The 14,783-nt window shown below is 30.7% G+C and overlaps 6 protein-coding genes across 7 annotated transcripts; 4 read left to right on the plus strand and 2 right to left on the minus strand.

Annotated features, from left to right (window-relative positions):
- Window positions 1-975: 975 nt before the first annotated feature.
- LOC122396747 (vam6/Vps39-like protein) lies at window positions 976-5,113 on the minus strand. Its single transcript, XM_043395396.1, has 12 exons — window positions 4,931-5,113; window positions 4,546-4,806; window positions 4,217-4,390; window positions 3,897-4,152; window positions 3,586-3,818; window positions 3,268-3,512; window positions 2,787-3,176; window positions 2,400-2,717; window positions 1,911-2,337; window positions 1,736-1,834; window positions 1,196-1,520; window positions 976-1,116 (listed from the first exon to the last, which is right to left on the minus strand). Exons 2-12 carry the CDS (start codon window positions 4,613-4,615, stop codon window positions 1,053-1,055), a joined length of 2,601 nt encoding a protein of 866 aa, XP_043251331.1. The 5' UTR covers window positions 4,616-4,806; window positions 4,931-5,113; the 3' UTR covers window positions 976-1,052.
- Window positions 5,114-5,342: 229 nt separating this feature from the next.
- LOC122396751 (active regulator of SIRT1-like) lies at window positions 5,343-10,208 on the plus strand. Of its 2 annotated transcripts, XM_043395401.1 has the most exons (5): window positions 5,343-5,540; window positions 5,621-5,710; window positions 5,778-5,926; window positions 5,996-6,121; window positions 10,076-10,208. In XM_043395401.1, exons 1-4 carry the CDS (start codon window positions 5,477-5,479, stop codon window positions 6,116-6,118), a joined length of 426 nt encoding a protein of 141 aa, XP_043251336.1. In that variant the 5' UTR covers window positions 5,343-5,476; the 3' UTR covers window positions 6,119-6,121; window positions 10,076-10,208. The 2 variants fall into 2 exon arrangements, with proteins under 2 accessions (XP_043251336.1, XP_043251335.1); XM_043395400.1 differs by lacking the exon at window positions 10,076-10,208 and having other exon boundaries at window positions 5,996-6,240.
- On the plus strand, window positions 6,132-6,526 carry LOC122396753 (dolichol phosphate-mannose biosynthesis regulatory protein). Its single transcript, XM_043395402.1, has one exon. It carries the CDS (start codon window positions 6,257-6,259, stop codon window positions 6,515-6,517), a length of 261 nt encoding a protein of 86 aa, XP_043251337.1. The 5' UTR covers window positions 6,132-6,256; the 3' UTR covers window positions 6,518-6,526.
- Window positions 6,703-7,303, plus strand: LOC122396750 (nicotinamide riboside kinase 1). The gene has a single exon (XM_043395399.1). It carries the CDS (start codon window positions 6,705-6,707, stop codon window positions 7,293-7,295), a length of 591 nt encoding a protein of 196 aa, XP_043251334.1. The 5' UTR covers window positions 6,703-6,704; the 3' UTR covers window positions 7,296-7,303.
- On the minus strand, window positions 8,270-10,307 carry LOC122396749 (COP9 signalosome complex subunit 3). The gene is made up of 4 exons (XM_043395398.1): window positions 10,121-10,307; window positions 9,485-9,745; window positions 8,671-9,395; window positions 8,270-8,574 (listed from the first exon to the last, which is right to left on the minus strand). Exons 1-4 carry the CDS (start codon window positions 10,173-10,175, stop codon window positions 8,278-8,280), a joined length of 1,338 nt encoding a protein of 445 aa, XP_043251333.1. The 5' UTR covers window positions 10,176-10,307; the 3' UTR covers window positions 8,270-8,277.
- A 930-nt stretch (window positions 10,308-11,237) lies between these two features.
- LOC122396748 (dynein regulatory complex protein 11) lies at window positions 11,238-14,448 on the plus strand. Its single transcript, XM_043395397.1, is given in 9 exon segments — window positions 11,238-11,741; window positions 11,804-12,014; window positions 12,088-12,365; window positions 12,434-12,743; window positions 12,857-13,141; window positions 13,229-13,473; window positions 13,581-13,868; window positions 13,947-14,250; window positions 14,336-14,448. Coding segments are annotated over 9 exon segments (2,538 nt in total).
- The last annotated feature ends 335 nt before the right edge of the window (window positions 14,449-14,783 follow it).

Below are 14,783 nucleotides of genomic sequence, written 5' to 3' on the forward strand. Positions count from 1 at the left end.
TTTACTATTATGTAACTTATTTCTATCGTTAGTAGGATCATGTCCGATTCTTTCCAATTAAAAAATCTACTACGTACCAACATGATGAAATTTTTAAATAATTACCTTTGTACAATATACTATTCATTTTTAAGGTTATTAATGAAGTTACAAACAAAATTGTATTTCATTCCTATATAAGATGTAAATGTTTTAATTATCTCTGATTAAAAGTATAAAGGAGTTACCTCAGTTCCGCATTTTTTATAATTAATATTATCAAAGTAATTCCGTTGCATAGTAAATAGGTATACAAATAATTAATTTTCTGTTTTACCGAAAAATTTAAATAATAAAGCGTTTACGTTTGCGGCTACATTTAGTACATCTGTACTGTACCTGCCTTATAACAACCGGCGTAGGAATACAAGATAGCTTATGACATCACTAGTCCAGTTTACCCATTTTCTGGACCGGCACGCCCCATCCTCTCTATTACACATTATTACGAAAACTTAAAAAGTTGTTATTTTTGTAATGTAAATATTCGAAAACCTTAAGATATTTAGAGAAGCGTTCAATATAAAAATATTAAATGCAAGTGCATTAAGTATGTATATCGAATACATCTGTTTTTATCGCAACAAAACTTTAATGCCAAAAGTCGTTATAAATACTTTATATTGCTTGTCTTTTCGTAATTCTTAAAATTGAAAAATTTAAAATCATAATTGTTTAAATTATAATTTGCGTTAAAATTGTAAATTATATTATGTTACAAAATAAAAAAACAAAAAAAAGATATATATATATATATACACGTTCGCATATAAAACGAAGGACGTTAGTATTTTGTTTGATTTTCTTCCGAGGATTTAAGATTTGTTTTGAAAAAATGAAATTGTAAATTCTATAACGTTTGTTTTATTATGAAACTAAAAATAAACTTGGACTAGATTACAGAAAATATGAGTAAGAAGGCGAATGAAAAAGTGTGTACATTTATATACGTAACATGAGCACAATATACATTTTACATTACTAAATATAAATACATTTAAATTATTTCTTCCTTATCCTCTACGATCTTGACACGAATAATGTACAATGTCGCCGTTTGGATATCTAGCAAACGCGCTGCAAAATAAGTTTTTATTATAATTTAATGTTACAGAACAGATCGATTTATACTATTCGTATAACACGTAAAACGAACCTTTGATTGCCAAATCTTTTCTTGCATACCGGGCATATATTAAACTCTGTCATGAGAACGTTATGTGATTCGTAATACATACGCTGCTCTTGTACTTGTAAGTGTTCGGCGCAAAGTAAACTTTTCAAAACTTGTACCCGCCTTTTAGCAATGAATGTCTCGTGCAAGCTAACTTCTAAAAAGTGTTTTATTCTACCTATTGGAATTGTATCTGGTAGAATGTCCAATACTTTCAATGGATCTATTCTTGATGCATGTTTTTCAAGGATTTCAAGCGCCATTTCCAGATCAGGTTGCACTGTTCGTTGAATTTCTGGATTACATACTAAGAGATGTATTATTTTAAATGTATATCTACTTTTATTACTTTAAAGTGAAACTATTATCGTACACGGAGGATGGAAGGGGGCATTGTATCTGTTGCGAGATCACAGTACATCATATGGCGCTAGGTTTTCAATTAATATCGTTCGATTAATCGAAAGACCCTCCGCCTTGCGACAGATTCAATCCTCCCATGCGTATACGTTCAATTTTTACCTGTTTTCAAAACTTCGTTATGAGGGTATAATAACTGTTGAATAAGCATTCCATAAACCTTGTCTGCATCATCAGATTGTTTTTGTTTATCTGCAGTTTCTTGATTTGAAAGTAGTAGAAAAATAGTTATATAAATCTGTAAATCAATCCCTCGAATATGTGTATTAATACCTACTTTGATATTTGTCGTACACATTTTGACAATAATCGACCGCCTTTTGTATATCGTTAAGAATACTGGCATATATCGATATAACTTGTTGGTGACGTCCGAGTCGCCCGAGAATAATTGCACGTTCCTCGAATAATTGATCAAACGGAAAATGTATTAATATTGTCTCTGGTGTGTAATACATAGATTTCTCTAGAAACTGTAGCAATTTCTGTCTAATATGTTGACCGGCTTGTTTTTCAGCTGGTGTAGCACTATCGCTCATAGATGCTAAATATTTTTCTTTATACTGATGTATCAAAACGTTATGGCACAATGAATTAGTGTCGTTCCAAATGTGTACTACGTGCTCTAAGTACGTTATAACTAAATCTTTGTAACAACGGAGAAGATAGTCCAATACCTTTGGCCTTGGTAATTGTTCAACTTCCTACAATTACGAATGTAGTATATATGTATATGCATAAAGCATTGCATCACAAGTCACATTACCTGTATATCATCTATAAAAATTCGAAGCCCTTGTTCCGGATCTTCGTTCAGAACCCATCCAGCAAACTTTAAAATTAAATCAATATAATCTTTACCAAGGTGTTGCAAGTATTGTATTGTTCTTTCGGTACCCTTGAGACTAGGATCGTTCTCTTTTGCATGTTTTTCAAGAAGTTCCAATGCTTTTCTATGTTGTCCTTTAGTTTGGTACAGTATAATAAGCTCTGGATACTTTTGATACATGAGTAACGTTTTCTCAGCTTCTGCCAAGTGACAATGATTTAACCTAAGTAATGGCGCGACTAATGCATCGGTTGTCTGAAAAATAATACCCTGTAATGCAGGTTCAATGGTAATTAGTAAATTTTATAAACTGTAAATTATTACCTGTAAATAACATTTTAACAAAGTCGTGTCTATAATTTTTAAAAGTTGTTCGATAGCTACATTTGTCAAATTTTTTTCCACTATTGTATCGCACATTAACTCATATCTAACTTCGGTAAGAAACGATATTAACGCGCGTAAACCTTTTTCTAAATCGTGATCTTGTAATTTCGGCAAACTGGGTGTTGGATCGTTGAGTTCTGGATTATTACTCGACAGAGTAACTAAGTCGGGAAACAATCTGATCACTTCATACGGATCTGTTCTTAACTTTAGAAACAAATCCATTGCCTCTTGAAATCTTTTGTTATTAAAAAGATGATGCGCATATAACGTTTGTATTTTATACGTTTGTTTCATTTTTTCTTCTTCCGTTATATCCAATAAATTCTAAAGTAATAAACAAAACATATTAATTGTTATAAACTAATTATAATCAACAATCGGTGGTATTAAGTGATTAAAAATATTATTTACATACTGTTAATTTCCGTGCTAACTGAAATTGATTTTGTTCTAGTAATGTTCTAATTTGGAGTGTTACATCGACTGCCCTCACACACCATATATGACTAATTGATGCCACAAATATCTTTCCTTGTTTACATCTATATATAAGTCTAGCTTTGTTCAAGTCTTTTATCGTTTGAATGTGTATGCAACCCTCGATAGTGTACACTTCTAATCTGTCATGTACAATTCCAAGCAGATAAGGATTGTCCCAAGCTGAAATAATTTAATCTATGTAACACTAAAATACAATAATTTAAAAAAATTATTTATATTTTAATTTGTATACCTATTGCACTTGGTGTATCAGGCCACTTTACTGGATTATGTTGAATCAATTCACCTTGTGTATCCATAACAAATGATTGAGAATCTTTCCCTAATACAAAGGAATTATCAGACAATTTTGTAACACTTGGTTCAGGAGACTTTCCAGTGGGAAATAATTCTTTAGGCTTTCCATCTAGATCCAAAATTGTGTATGACAAACCACGAAAACCCAAAATCAGTGATCCACCACACCTACATTATAATTAAAATACTTTATCATTCCTTATCAGAACTAAATTACCTTGTCTCTATTATAGGCACAATACATACCAGGATAACTCACGTGGTATATCTGGTACGCTCAATTCAAAATTTTTAAATTCCTCAAATTTTTTTCCTTTGCACAAATATAACTGTAACTTGCGTTTTACAGCAACACATAAGTGTACAACTGTATTTTCGTTTTCTATTAAATTCTTTGATGACTGTATATCTAAGGTAAATAATGTAGCACCTCGAGTCTTTTGTAGTTGGTAAACTTGTTGAAAATTTGGAGAATTTAAATCATGAACACATACTATATTATCTGTAAGAAGGAATAGTAAGAAAGATTGGTCCTAGCATAATTAAGAATACAAATGGAAAACTACCTGTTAATATTATCAATAAATTATACTCTGGTACAACATCTATTTGCGAGATACGTTTTTTGTTAACATTTTTACTATGACGCAGTAATTCTAATCTATGACTCTCATCTGACACAGATGGAACATTATACATCAGAAGATGACCCTCTCTTGTACCGATTATCAAATTATCATCTGAAATGTATTCATATGCACACAGAATTAAATACAAAATCAAGTAACAATATTAACTAGTCTAAATTATTTAAAGTAATTGGCTAGCTGTTAGACTAAATAGTGTCAATCATTTATATTAAAAGTTTTTTATTCAAAGGTTATATATGACCTACCATATGCAGCCATAGACTCTATTTGAACAGAGATATTTAATATTGATGTTTCTTCATAAGCGTCGTGCATTTTGGTGTTTAGAAGATAATTTCTCAACAGGTTAATACCAAATTAACTCTCTTGTGATTCAATAACCACTACTATAACGCGCCTCCACAATTGACATTTAACTGTTTGACAGCGTTCGAATTAGTTCCGACTCGGAACTAATAACTTATAATCAGTTGTAACATCTATATACTCCAGAAGATATTATTATCCTGTAAAAAAGAATCATTCGGGTCCTTTAACATAATATTTTACAAGTTAATAAGTTCCTATAATTTGTAGAAACATAGAGGCGGATTCGTAACATAACAAAGCAAAGTTTGCAATGTCACTTACCTAAGAGTAAAGATGGCGACCATTAATGTTTCAGCAACATTAAAATGTAGATTTGAAGTGATGTTCATCGACACGTTTCAAATCTTCATTGATAAAACATTGCATCTTTGCAAAACCATAGTAGTATAATGTTTAATACAGGTAGTTTAATCTAATAAGTAATATTTTGAATTTCGAAGTTCTACAAGGTTATCGCTTAATAGAGGAAGAAAATATTTATTAAATATCAAAGTTGAAAGATTGATTTTTGATCACAAAATGGTACTTCTTGGATCACTGCGTCTTGTCAGGGACATTTTTCTTTGCTTTAAATCTAATTTCCCAAAAATTTGTATATAATTTCCTAAACCAGTCAAAACGGGGGCCCATATGATACCTAGTTTTTACTCGAATTTAGCAAGTACTATACTGAAATGATTTTCAAGCGCGCATGCCTAAAAAAGTAAAACTGGTACGCAACAGATTTTTTTATTTCTTTTAACGTGTGTATTATGATGTTTTCTGTCCGCCAGTTTTACATCTCTTGCGGATTAATATCTAATAAAAATGTCAAACTCACTTGTGAACAAAGGGCTTGAATTACTAGGATACGAAAAGAGTATAAAACAGGGTTTGTATTTAATTGGTGTAGGTTATAGATTTATATTAACCTGTAAACTTGATAAATAATGCAAATTTCGTACTTTATAGAAAAAAAGAAAAGAAAACACATAAAATATAAGGGTACATTAGACTTGATTCCCCCAAAACATAGAATATTATCAAAAAAAGACAAAACAGGTACATATGTTACTTGAAATAAAGATCTTATAGAAGGATCAATCAATAAATTTTAACTGTTTTATAGATCTTGGCACAATCCTTGGACGGTCAAGTAAAGTGACTGTTTATGAAACTCAAAAACGATTGGTAGCACAAAAGGATCCTACAGAGGAAAATGTGCAAAGGCTTTTAAAGCTTAGTACCAATCATATTAATTTAGATGAAACAAATAAGGTACCAAATGATTTTAAACGTTTAAAACAATTTGTACCAGGAATCACATAAATTGTTATTTGGTTATAGCTATTTAATCGAGCTATAAAGAAAAAATGTATTCCAAGGAAGGAGAAGCCTAAGGAACCTGAAACTACTGCATTCACAGAAGAAGATTTCAAGAAATTTGAGCAAGAATACATGGATCAATAACTTGTAAAACATTATTCTTATATATATATATACAAAAAAAGCACCATTTCACTTTGTATGGAAAAAAATTGTTTATACAAAAAGTAATTTCACGTACATAAATGTTCAATTTTAAAATATTCAAATTGAAGTTTAAAAATGTTTAACAGTGATTGTGAAAAAGGTAAAGTAATACTGATTGTGACATTAGTTTTATTTCTCTATTACACTATATGGGTGATTGGTCTACCATTTATCGATGATAACAGGGTACAATCACTTTTTGGTTCTCATAATCTTGCTTTAATAATACCTGCAGTTTTGGGTTTATGTTTCGTTGGTGGATTAGTATTGTTCACTATTTATCATATCTGGCCATACTTTTCATATGACAAATTCAGCAAACTTCACGAATCGTAAATTTTATATGAAATATTTTACAGAAATACAAACAAAAAGAATTTCATATTCTTCGATTAATAGTCGATGGTTTTGAAGTTAGGATGACTTATATAACTATATTGCATCACTTAGACTATCCCATTAAGGTTTAGGTTACTCTATCTACCATAGAAGAGAAAGAGACCTATTAATAAGAGAACTTAAAATGTCTTCAAAAAAATGGATTATAATTGGTATTTCTGGTGCAACGTGTAGTGGAAAAACTTATTTAACTAATAAACTTCACAAGGAATTGAAAAATTCAGTCATAATACAACAAGATAACTATTTCTTGCCAATAGATGATCCGCGGCATACAAAAGTACCGAAACTCAAGTGTTTGAATTGGGAAATTTTAACCAGCATAGATATGGATAAAATGCGATCAGATATTTTAAAATTAATTGAATCGTCACCAAACAAAGAAACTGTAGCAAAAACAAATGATAAGAATGTTTTGATAATAGATGGTTTCTTACTTTTCAAATGTGAGGTTATTTCTAATTTATGCGATCAAAAATATTTCTTAACTATAACTAAAGATGAATGTTGGATGCGAAGGAAAGATAGAAGTTACAATCCACCAGATGTTCCTGGGTACTTCGAGAATGTTGTATGGCCGGAATATTTGAAACATTTAGACGAATTAATGAAAGACAAAGATTTATACAAAACAATAACATTCCTTGATGGATCAAAAAGTAAAGAAGAACTGTTTCACATGGTTTTCGCGAAAATAAAAAAATTGTTATCTTAAAATTTTCAAAATGTCATTATTACACATTTAAAAAAACACTTACAACTAAAAATAAATATACACCATGAACTGGTCTGGATATTTATCTACCATTCAGTGAAGACAAAGTGATATTTGCTATACATTCCAAAGATTGCATGGTACAAAATAGAAATAAAATTACAAAGTATTCTCTCTAATTATCTAAATCATTTATCTTGGGTGTTCTCCTGCTAAGTTAGAATAAAAGAATTACGATAGCAAATTTGTTTTGTCTATTAAATTTATATAACAATGGATCACTTCTGATTTTACCGTAAAAAGCGTACTTCACTTACCTGGCACAAATTGTGCATTGAGCGTTTTTTTTTTTTTTGTTTTTCGTAAATCATAATGAAATCTGTGTACATCACTTTCGTTTTTATGACAAATATATATGTACATGTCATTGTTGGAATATCAACAATGAACCTGATTTTATGAACTCCCATGAAAATGCCCTTGTACAAGTTGATGTAGCATACTTATTTTTTGTTAGACATGTAATAATTTCGTAGCTAAGTATTACAATGTTCTAACTATACCATGTAAAATTTCCTTTTGCTTTCACAGTATTTGTAAAGCCTGCTTCAGATGCTAAGTATTTATTGAGGAAATAATTTTATATTTTGTACAAATATTAATTGTATAAGGCTTAGAAATAAAGTATATTTTGAACTGGTAACTCCTTCACAGACACGCGTTATAATTTACATTTTATTTATTCAGCCTTCAATGTTAGAGATTCAGAAAAAGCTTACAACTTATAAAAAAGACATTTTTTAATTTTTAATACTTTCCTGTTTTTTTTTCCGTTTCGATATTTGTTTAATTTGAACAAAATTTTCGATATCTATCTTCATCCAAAACAGGCTTTTAAATAGTTGAGTTCTCGGCTTTTAACAAGATTTTTTCATTCATTTTCTGTTTTTTAATAAAGATAACGCACAACGACGTGTATATGTTACATGGAATAGGCGTTATGTTTAGATTGACCTTGCACGTTTGTAACATTTATTGGAGCAGGTCCAGCTGTCAGATCATCTTGATCATTTTGCCCACAGGCTTTTCGAATATATTGTGGTGTAAGAACAACTTCTTCTTCCATTTCAAGTACTCGCTTGTCTAACTCCATACATATTGCCATCTCCTTTTCTAGCTTTGCCAACATTTGTGGTGAATTATATTTCTCAGGATCATCATGAAATACTACCATACCATCCTTTTGATTGATTGTTGCAAAAATCTCTCCATCTTCAATCTAAGTGTATAATGTATACATATATATATATATATATACATATATACATATATGTATATGCATTACCTTATATTAAAAAAAAATAAATGTATTTACCATATTTAATATGTATTTTTCTGCATCAGCAGGTCCTGCTAGTTGAACTCTGCTTGCCACATCACTTAAACTAAGCGTCAAAAAAGTCTTGGTCAACCTTTGTATATTTTTTTTGTATAAATAGCTGAGCACTTGTTTCACAAGTCCCATATTGTGATCTCTCGTAAAATGTTGTTGATATCTGGTGATAATCTTCTGTACTTCTTCGCAACTATTCATCAGATAAGCTGTGGCTAGATCCTGATATTGTAGACTTAACGGTTTCATGTACCTATTGATCACTTGACTTGCATACCTAGGTAAGTTTAGAACCTTGCCATGCATTATTAAAGAGACCAAAATGTACTTTTTATAGGCTTCTAACATAATGTAACTAACTGCCATAGCAGGTGTTGTTACACACACTTCAAAAAAATACAATGCTCTATCATAATTTTTCAGTGCAGTATATATTATACCACCATAATAATAATAAAGCAAAAAGTATTTTGAATCAAATTGTCCTCCTTCTTCACTGATACCAGTAACATCTATGTCAAGAAATTCAAGCGAAGGTTTGAAACACTTAGACAGAAGACATAGTTGGCAAAGGTGAGCATGTATTGAAGTTAGTTGGCTATCAAACAGTTGAATTTTACGTATTGCGCGACACAATAATTCAATACCGCGCAAAGGTATTTGCAATTCAACTAATTTTTGTGTAAATAAATGACATAATTCTGCATCTATAACATAAATCATAAACAAAATGAGATTTTACTATTTACAAGGAATTTAAATTTTTTTTAACTGAAAAAGACGAATAGGAACTTACATGTTTCAGGAGCAAATCTAACTTGCTCCCCATTACAACCAATGATAAATTCTTGAACTTGATTAAACAATGGTTTATAAGCATCTGCATTATTTGCACCATTAGGATTAGGCAGTGAAAATTTTACACACAATACCGCCAAAATACCTAAAGAATGTTGTTGCAGATCTAATGTTTCCAAAACATTATCTAAGTGCTGTCCATTTATCATTAATACATCTGTACTTTTACTTATTATTTCACATAGCTCTCGGAAATTACCTATAAAGCATAATGTACTTACATTGTATCAATTAGTAATTACTTCTTAAAAAAATATTGTGATTCCATTTGTAAATTCAATTTTCGAAACAATAGTTTGTATAAAGTTACAAAGTGAAATGTTGATATACATATCGAAATTTTGGCCACTAATACAGGCCTAATATAGAAATTGGATCTTCGTAATATTTGAATGAAACTAATTAAAAGGATTATTGAATATTTTATGAAACAGATTGCAAATTTGTATGTTAATTTTTGGGGGGAAGAGGTTATTTCACACGAATACAATCCGTTCTAATAAAGAATCATTTGTGATTGTTCTTATAGGTTATGTTCACAAGAATTTAGGGAAGGTTTAAACATCTGTCGAACCTTGTTTCGAAAGCATCCGCACGTTATTTACAAACTGCTCCAATGCCGACGCCATTACTGCAAATGCTTTCTTCTCATCACCACCTTTGATTACTGGTAAGCCGTATTTACAGAAATTATTTTCGCGAACAAACGATCACCCAGGATGACGTTTTGAAACAGGCAACCGGAACGCTCCGAAGCATGTTACGAGAATAGCTGATTGCATCGAACTCCCTCTTGTATATACACTATGATCAACATGCAATTTGAATCGATATTTATTCGAATAAATTTGTCAATCCTACGGACTGAAATCTTATATCTTATATCAAAAATTAGGTAAAATACACTTTAATTTTTACGACATATATAGATATACGTCGCATCTAAAATTCTTAATCCTGAAAAATATGATACTGAATTGTCAAAACAAAAATTAAAATAAAAATAAGAACGGTTATTTTCTGATTTTTTTCCAATAACTTGTTATTTTTTATTTAGATACGGTAGACATACGTGTACTGATAACTATTTAATAATAATTTAGGTAGAATTTCGATGCGAAAACAGTCGTAAGAAGGATACAATTGTATTCATTAGTTCGGGCAACCGTAACAATATTTAAAATTCAAGATACTGTCGAGAGGTGTCTTTTTAATTTAAAACAAGTGTCCTACGTTTTTGTATGTACAAAATTGATCAAATTATATGTATTATCGGTATGTTATATTATCAATACCTGTAAATAAATTGACATTAAATATAAATAAGTATGTGTAATCGTAAGACGAGCGTATTCGAATACTTTGACGTTCGAAATAAATTTAAGTTATATTTTTGTTTGTCTCAATTTACATTATATTATGCATCGATAACAATATACATAAATAGAAAAATATCACTTCATTCTTATTCAAAATAATAAATACTTCCTTATGAATTCGCATTTATTGTTAGACCGATCGATGGTTGTCAGGGTATTAACGATTCCTACAATTCTGGAAATGAATAAAACCAAGTGCTTTGTCCCATTGTCGTCCATCGCATGTTTGGGCAAATACTTTATGCTCGAATTAAAAACAAAGTACATATTATTAAATCTAATTAAAAGAGCTTTAAAAAAATTATTTTTATAATGTCGAGTGCAACCTACGACGAGCTTTGGAAAAACACGCAAACTGTTCTGGACGAACTTATTCAAATGGATATGAGCTTGCAAAACGCCGAACCGCAAAAAGATCGTGTGCAAGCTCGTAATATAATTTCAGAATTGTACGTGAAATATATCATTGTCTCTAATAAAATGGAACTGTGTTACGATCAAGTAATACAGCCGCAAAAACGAATATTAATAAGACAATTATTAGATTCGTGTCTTGGTAGAATCTTGGAGCTGAAACATGAGTTGGTCGAAATAGATCTTTCGGAATATAGTTATTTCGATGACATTTTGATAAAGTTACGTGTCACGCCGCAAGAAATTGAGATTCAATTACCGAGGTATTTCAGACGCGAACGTTCGAAAGAGATCGAAGAGAGGCGAGAGTTTATAGAAAATATTTTAAGAAACACAGGTGTCTTATATGAGGTAACATTACCAAAAAAGATGACCGAATCCGAAGCTGTTAGACTTATACAGGTATAGATATTGCAGAAAAAATATTTAAGATAAAAAGTTAATTTTCAATCGAAATACTTTAGGCTCACGAGCGTGGGAGGCAAGGAAGGCTGAGGTTCCAATTTATAAGAGAAATTCGTAAACTGAAAGAAAAATCGGCATTCAAAGCAGAAATAGAGATGCAAGATAAATCGACTGAAAGAGCAGCTGCAATGAAAATTCAAAAAGTTTGGAGAGGATACGTTACTAGACGAAAAATTCGAAAAAGACGCCTCGACGAAATGTTGTTAATTGGTAGTTATAATTTGTAAAAAGAAACATTAATATGCATAAATAACGATCGATATATTGTAATATATTTTCGAAGGTATGCTTCAGCCAAGCCAAGAAGTTACTGAAAGTGCCAGACAGGCTGAGAGAATTAGACAAGATAGATACGAAAAACAAATGAAATACCAACAATTGTACGAAATTTCAACGATTGAAATTGAAGAAAGAATTCGTAAAGAAAAAAGTGCTATAATGGAGGAAAATATAAGAAGTGAAATTCGAAATTGGGTAAAATCTTGCTTCCAAGAAACAGGAAAAATTCCTGATTTGCCATCTGCAGAGAGTGGTGGATCCAGAATCATATTTAGTAGACAGGTAATATTTACATTTCTATCGTATGTACGATATTTAAGGATGAGCAGACTATGCTGTTTTATATTTAGGGAACTGAAAGCACTATAAGCAAATCTACAGCAGTGTCATCAAAGGAGTCCAAAAAATCAAAGAAATCAAAGTCAAAGAAAGACAGTGAAACAGAGCAATCAGAAGAAGAAACAGAACAAGGTTTCAAGTCAATTCCTTCTAATTTTTTAACTAAATTAATATATGCTAATCAAGAGTATCAAGAAGTATGGAAAAATGAAACAGAACTCATGAATGCCATGGAATTACCAAACTTAAGTATGATAGAAAGCATAAAAACTAAAGAAGTTGAACACGAAGTAAGAGTTATGGTAGATCAAGTACTTAGAGGTAAACTTTTGTTAGGATCTGAATACTGTGCATAAAATTATAGTAATATGATATATTTAAAATATATATAAAAGCTTTTGAGGTTTTAATCATGCCCAAAAAATTATAATTAGGTGATATAGAAGCACTACAAAATGCATTAGACAGGGATAAAGGGTTTAAAGGTAAACGTGCAAAAAAAACACAGAAGCGAATTCGCCGTAGTGGGAAAAAGAATAAGAAAAGGAAAGATAAGGATTTAACTCCTGATAGAACAATAGAATCTTTGATGGAAGAATTATTGACAGAAGACATCATTAAGCTCCATAGAGAAATTCCACTTAGCGATTTCAAAGGGGAAAAATCTTTTGCCAACTACAATCTAAGAGAAAGGGGAAAAGATCCTTTACCAGCACTCGGTTGAGTTAAACAAACAAATTAGTACATTTTATAATCTTCATTTATATTCTAATTTCTTAATTTCTCAAAATTAATTGTATTAATAGGAGATATAAGGCAGTTAATAGCCGAATATTGTATTCTCCCTTTGGGAAACGGTACTCTTAGAGAACTCACTCCTCTGGTAAGATCCGTCTTGATAGCTGGACCACATGGCAGTGGTAAAAAAATGTTAGTAAATGCAATTTGTACAGAACTAGGAGCTACTTTATTTGACATTTCACCAGCTAATATTGTTGGAAAATATCCTGGAAAATCAGGATTAATCATGCTTATTCACCTAGTATCAAAGGTGCTTGAAAAATGATAAATCAAATTAAATAAATGATATCCATATATCTAAAAGTATTCTTATTATACTCGTTCATTATTAATTATATATTTTCCTTTTGTTCCAAGATGTCACGTTTATTGCAACCATCAATAATATTCATGGATTCGGCTGAAAAACCATTTGTTAAAAAAATTTCAAAAACAGATAAAACTGATCCAAAACGTTTAAAGAAAGATCTTCCTAAGTTAGTAAAGAACATCACAAATGAAGATAGAGTAATTCTTATTGGAATTTCAAACTCGCCATGGGATGGAGATCAAAAGCTTTTATATCAAACTTATGATAAGGTCGTGTATATTCCCAGACCAGATTATGGGACTATGTCTAACGTGTGGAAAGATTTATTATATAAAGTCAGGTTTTATTCATTTATAAATTATACTATATATTTAATATTTCTTTCGAAAATTATGTTCTTGTTATATCTATAGTACTCTGGAATTAGTAGACAATTTGATACATCTGCCATGGCCAAAATTTGCGATGGTTTTACTATCGGAACTGTATTGGAATCAATTAACGAGGTATCGACGGAAAAATGATCGTAATAATGATATGGCTAATTATAAATTTTTCTCGTGTCGCAGTATTTTATAATGGTATATGTTGATGTACAGGTAATGACCACAAAACGTATGGTACAGTTAAGAACTCACACTCTAACACACGGTGAATTAATAAATGCGCTAAGTACTAAGAATCCAGTTTATTGTGAAGAAGAGGAAGCGTTTACAGGTATCATATTAATAATAGATAATGATAAAAGATAATCGTAATACATATAATAAATTGTAACTTTTAACAGTTCTTTTTATTGCAGCCTGGCTCGGTAAAACACCAATATATCGTAAAAAACAACGCGTCCTTGAATTAGAGCTTCAAAAGCAAAGAGAAGCAAACGAAAAAGAAAATAGAAAAGGGAAGAAATCGTGAATAAATTAATTCGCACAGTTATTCGAAATAATTGTACTACTGTTTATAAATAGCTTTCTTTCGCAACAATAAATATGTACGAAGTATAAACTCGCTAAACGAAAAAAAAAAATAGCATCGTGTTACTTATCGGATTTTATTTCATTTGTACGATTTTCGTTACCGAGTACCACGCTACCACGCATAAGAATTCTCGTAGAAATGCATGTAAAATCGATTTACGTAAGTAAAAGTAAACACAGTAATGTGACGACTATGTATGTACGTTCAAGATCAAAGTTCTTGGTATTGGAAAAACTGCTTTTGTTTGATCAAAAAACGAGTTTATGGATGAT

Source organism: Colletes gigas, unplaced genomic scaffold (assembly GCF_013123115.1).
Source record: "Colletes gigas isolate AHSC1104 unplaced genomic scaffold, ASM1312311v1 Colletes_gigas_Sc00008, whole genome shotgun sequence".
Classification (NCBI taxonomy): domain Eukaryota; kingdom Metazoa; phylum Arthropoda; class Insecta; order Hymenoptera; family Colletidae; genus Colletes; species Colletes gigas.

Bases quoted from the DNA above. Each gene is read 5' to 3' on its own strand.
- LOC122396747 (XM_043395396.1), bottom strand. From the start codon at position 4,615: ATGCACGACGCTTATGAAGAAACATCAATATTAAATATCTCTGTTCAA. The intron at 3,513-3,585 runs GTATACAAATTA...AAATTATTTCAG, and splicing joins TGATACACCAAGTGCAATAG to CTTGGGACAATCCTTATCTG. The intron at 2,338-2,399 runs GTAATGTGACTT...TCGTAATTGTAG, and splicing joins TTTTTATAGATGATATACAG to GAAGTTGAACAATTACCAAG.
- LOC122396751 (XM_043395401.1), top strand. From the start codon at position 5,477: ATGTCAAACTCACTTGTGAACAAAGGGCTTGAATTACTAGGATACGAA. The intron at 5,711-5,777 runs GTACATATGTTA...ACTGTTTTATAG, and splicing joins ATCAAAAAAAGACAAAACAG to ATCTTGGCACAATCCTTGGA. The intron at 5,927-5,995 runs GTACCAAATGAT...ATTTGGTTATAG, and splicing joins ATTTAGATGAAACAAATAAG to CTATTTAATCGAGCTATAAA.
- LOC122396753 (XM_043395402.1), top strand. From the start codon at position 6,257: ATGTTTAACAGTGATTGTGAAAAAGGTAAAGTAATACTGATTGTGACA.
- LOC122396750 (XM_043395399.1), top strand. From the start codon at position 6,705: ATGTCTTCAAAAAAATGGATTATAATTGGTATTTCTGGTGCAACGTGT.
- LOC122396749 (XM_043395398.1), bottom strand. From the start codon at position 10,175: ATGGCGTCGGCATTGGAGCAGTTTGTAAATAACGTGCGGATGCTTTCG. The intron at 9,746-10,120 runs GTTCGACAGATG...TATGCTTTATAG, and splicing joins GCGGATGCTTTCGAAACAAG to GTAATTTCCGAGAGCTATGT. The intron at 9,396-9,484 runs GTAAGTTCCTAT...TTTATGTTATAG, and splicing joins TAGATTTGCTCCTGAAACAT to ATGCAGAATTATGTCATTTA.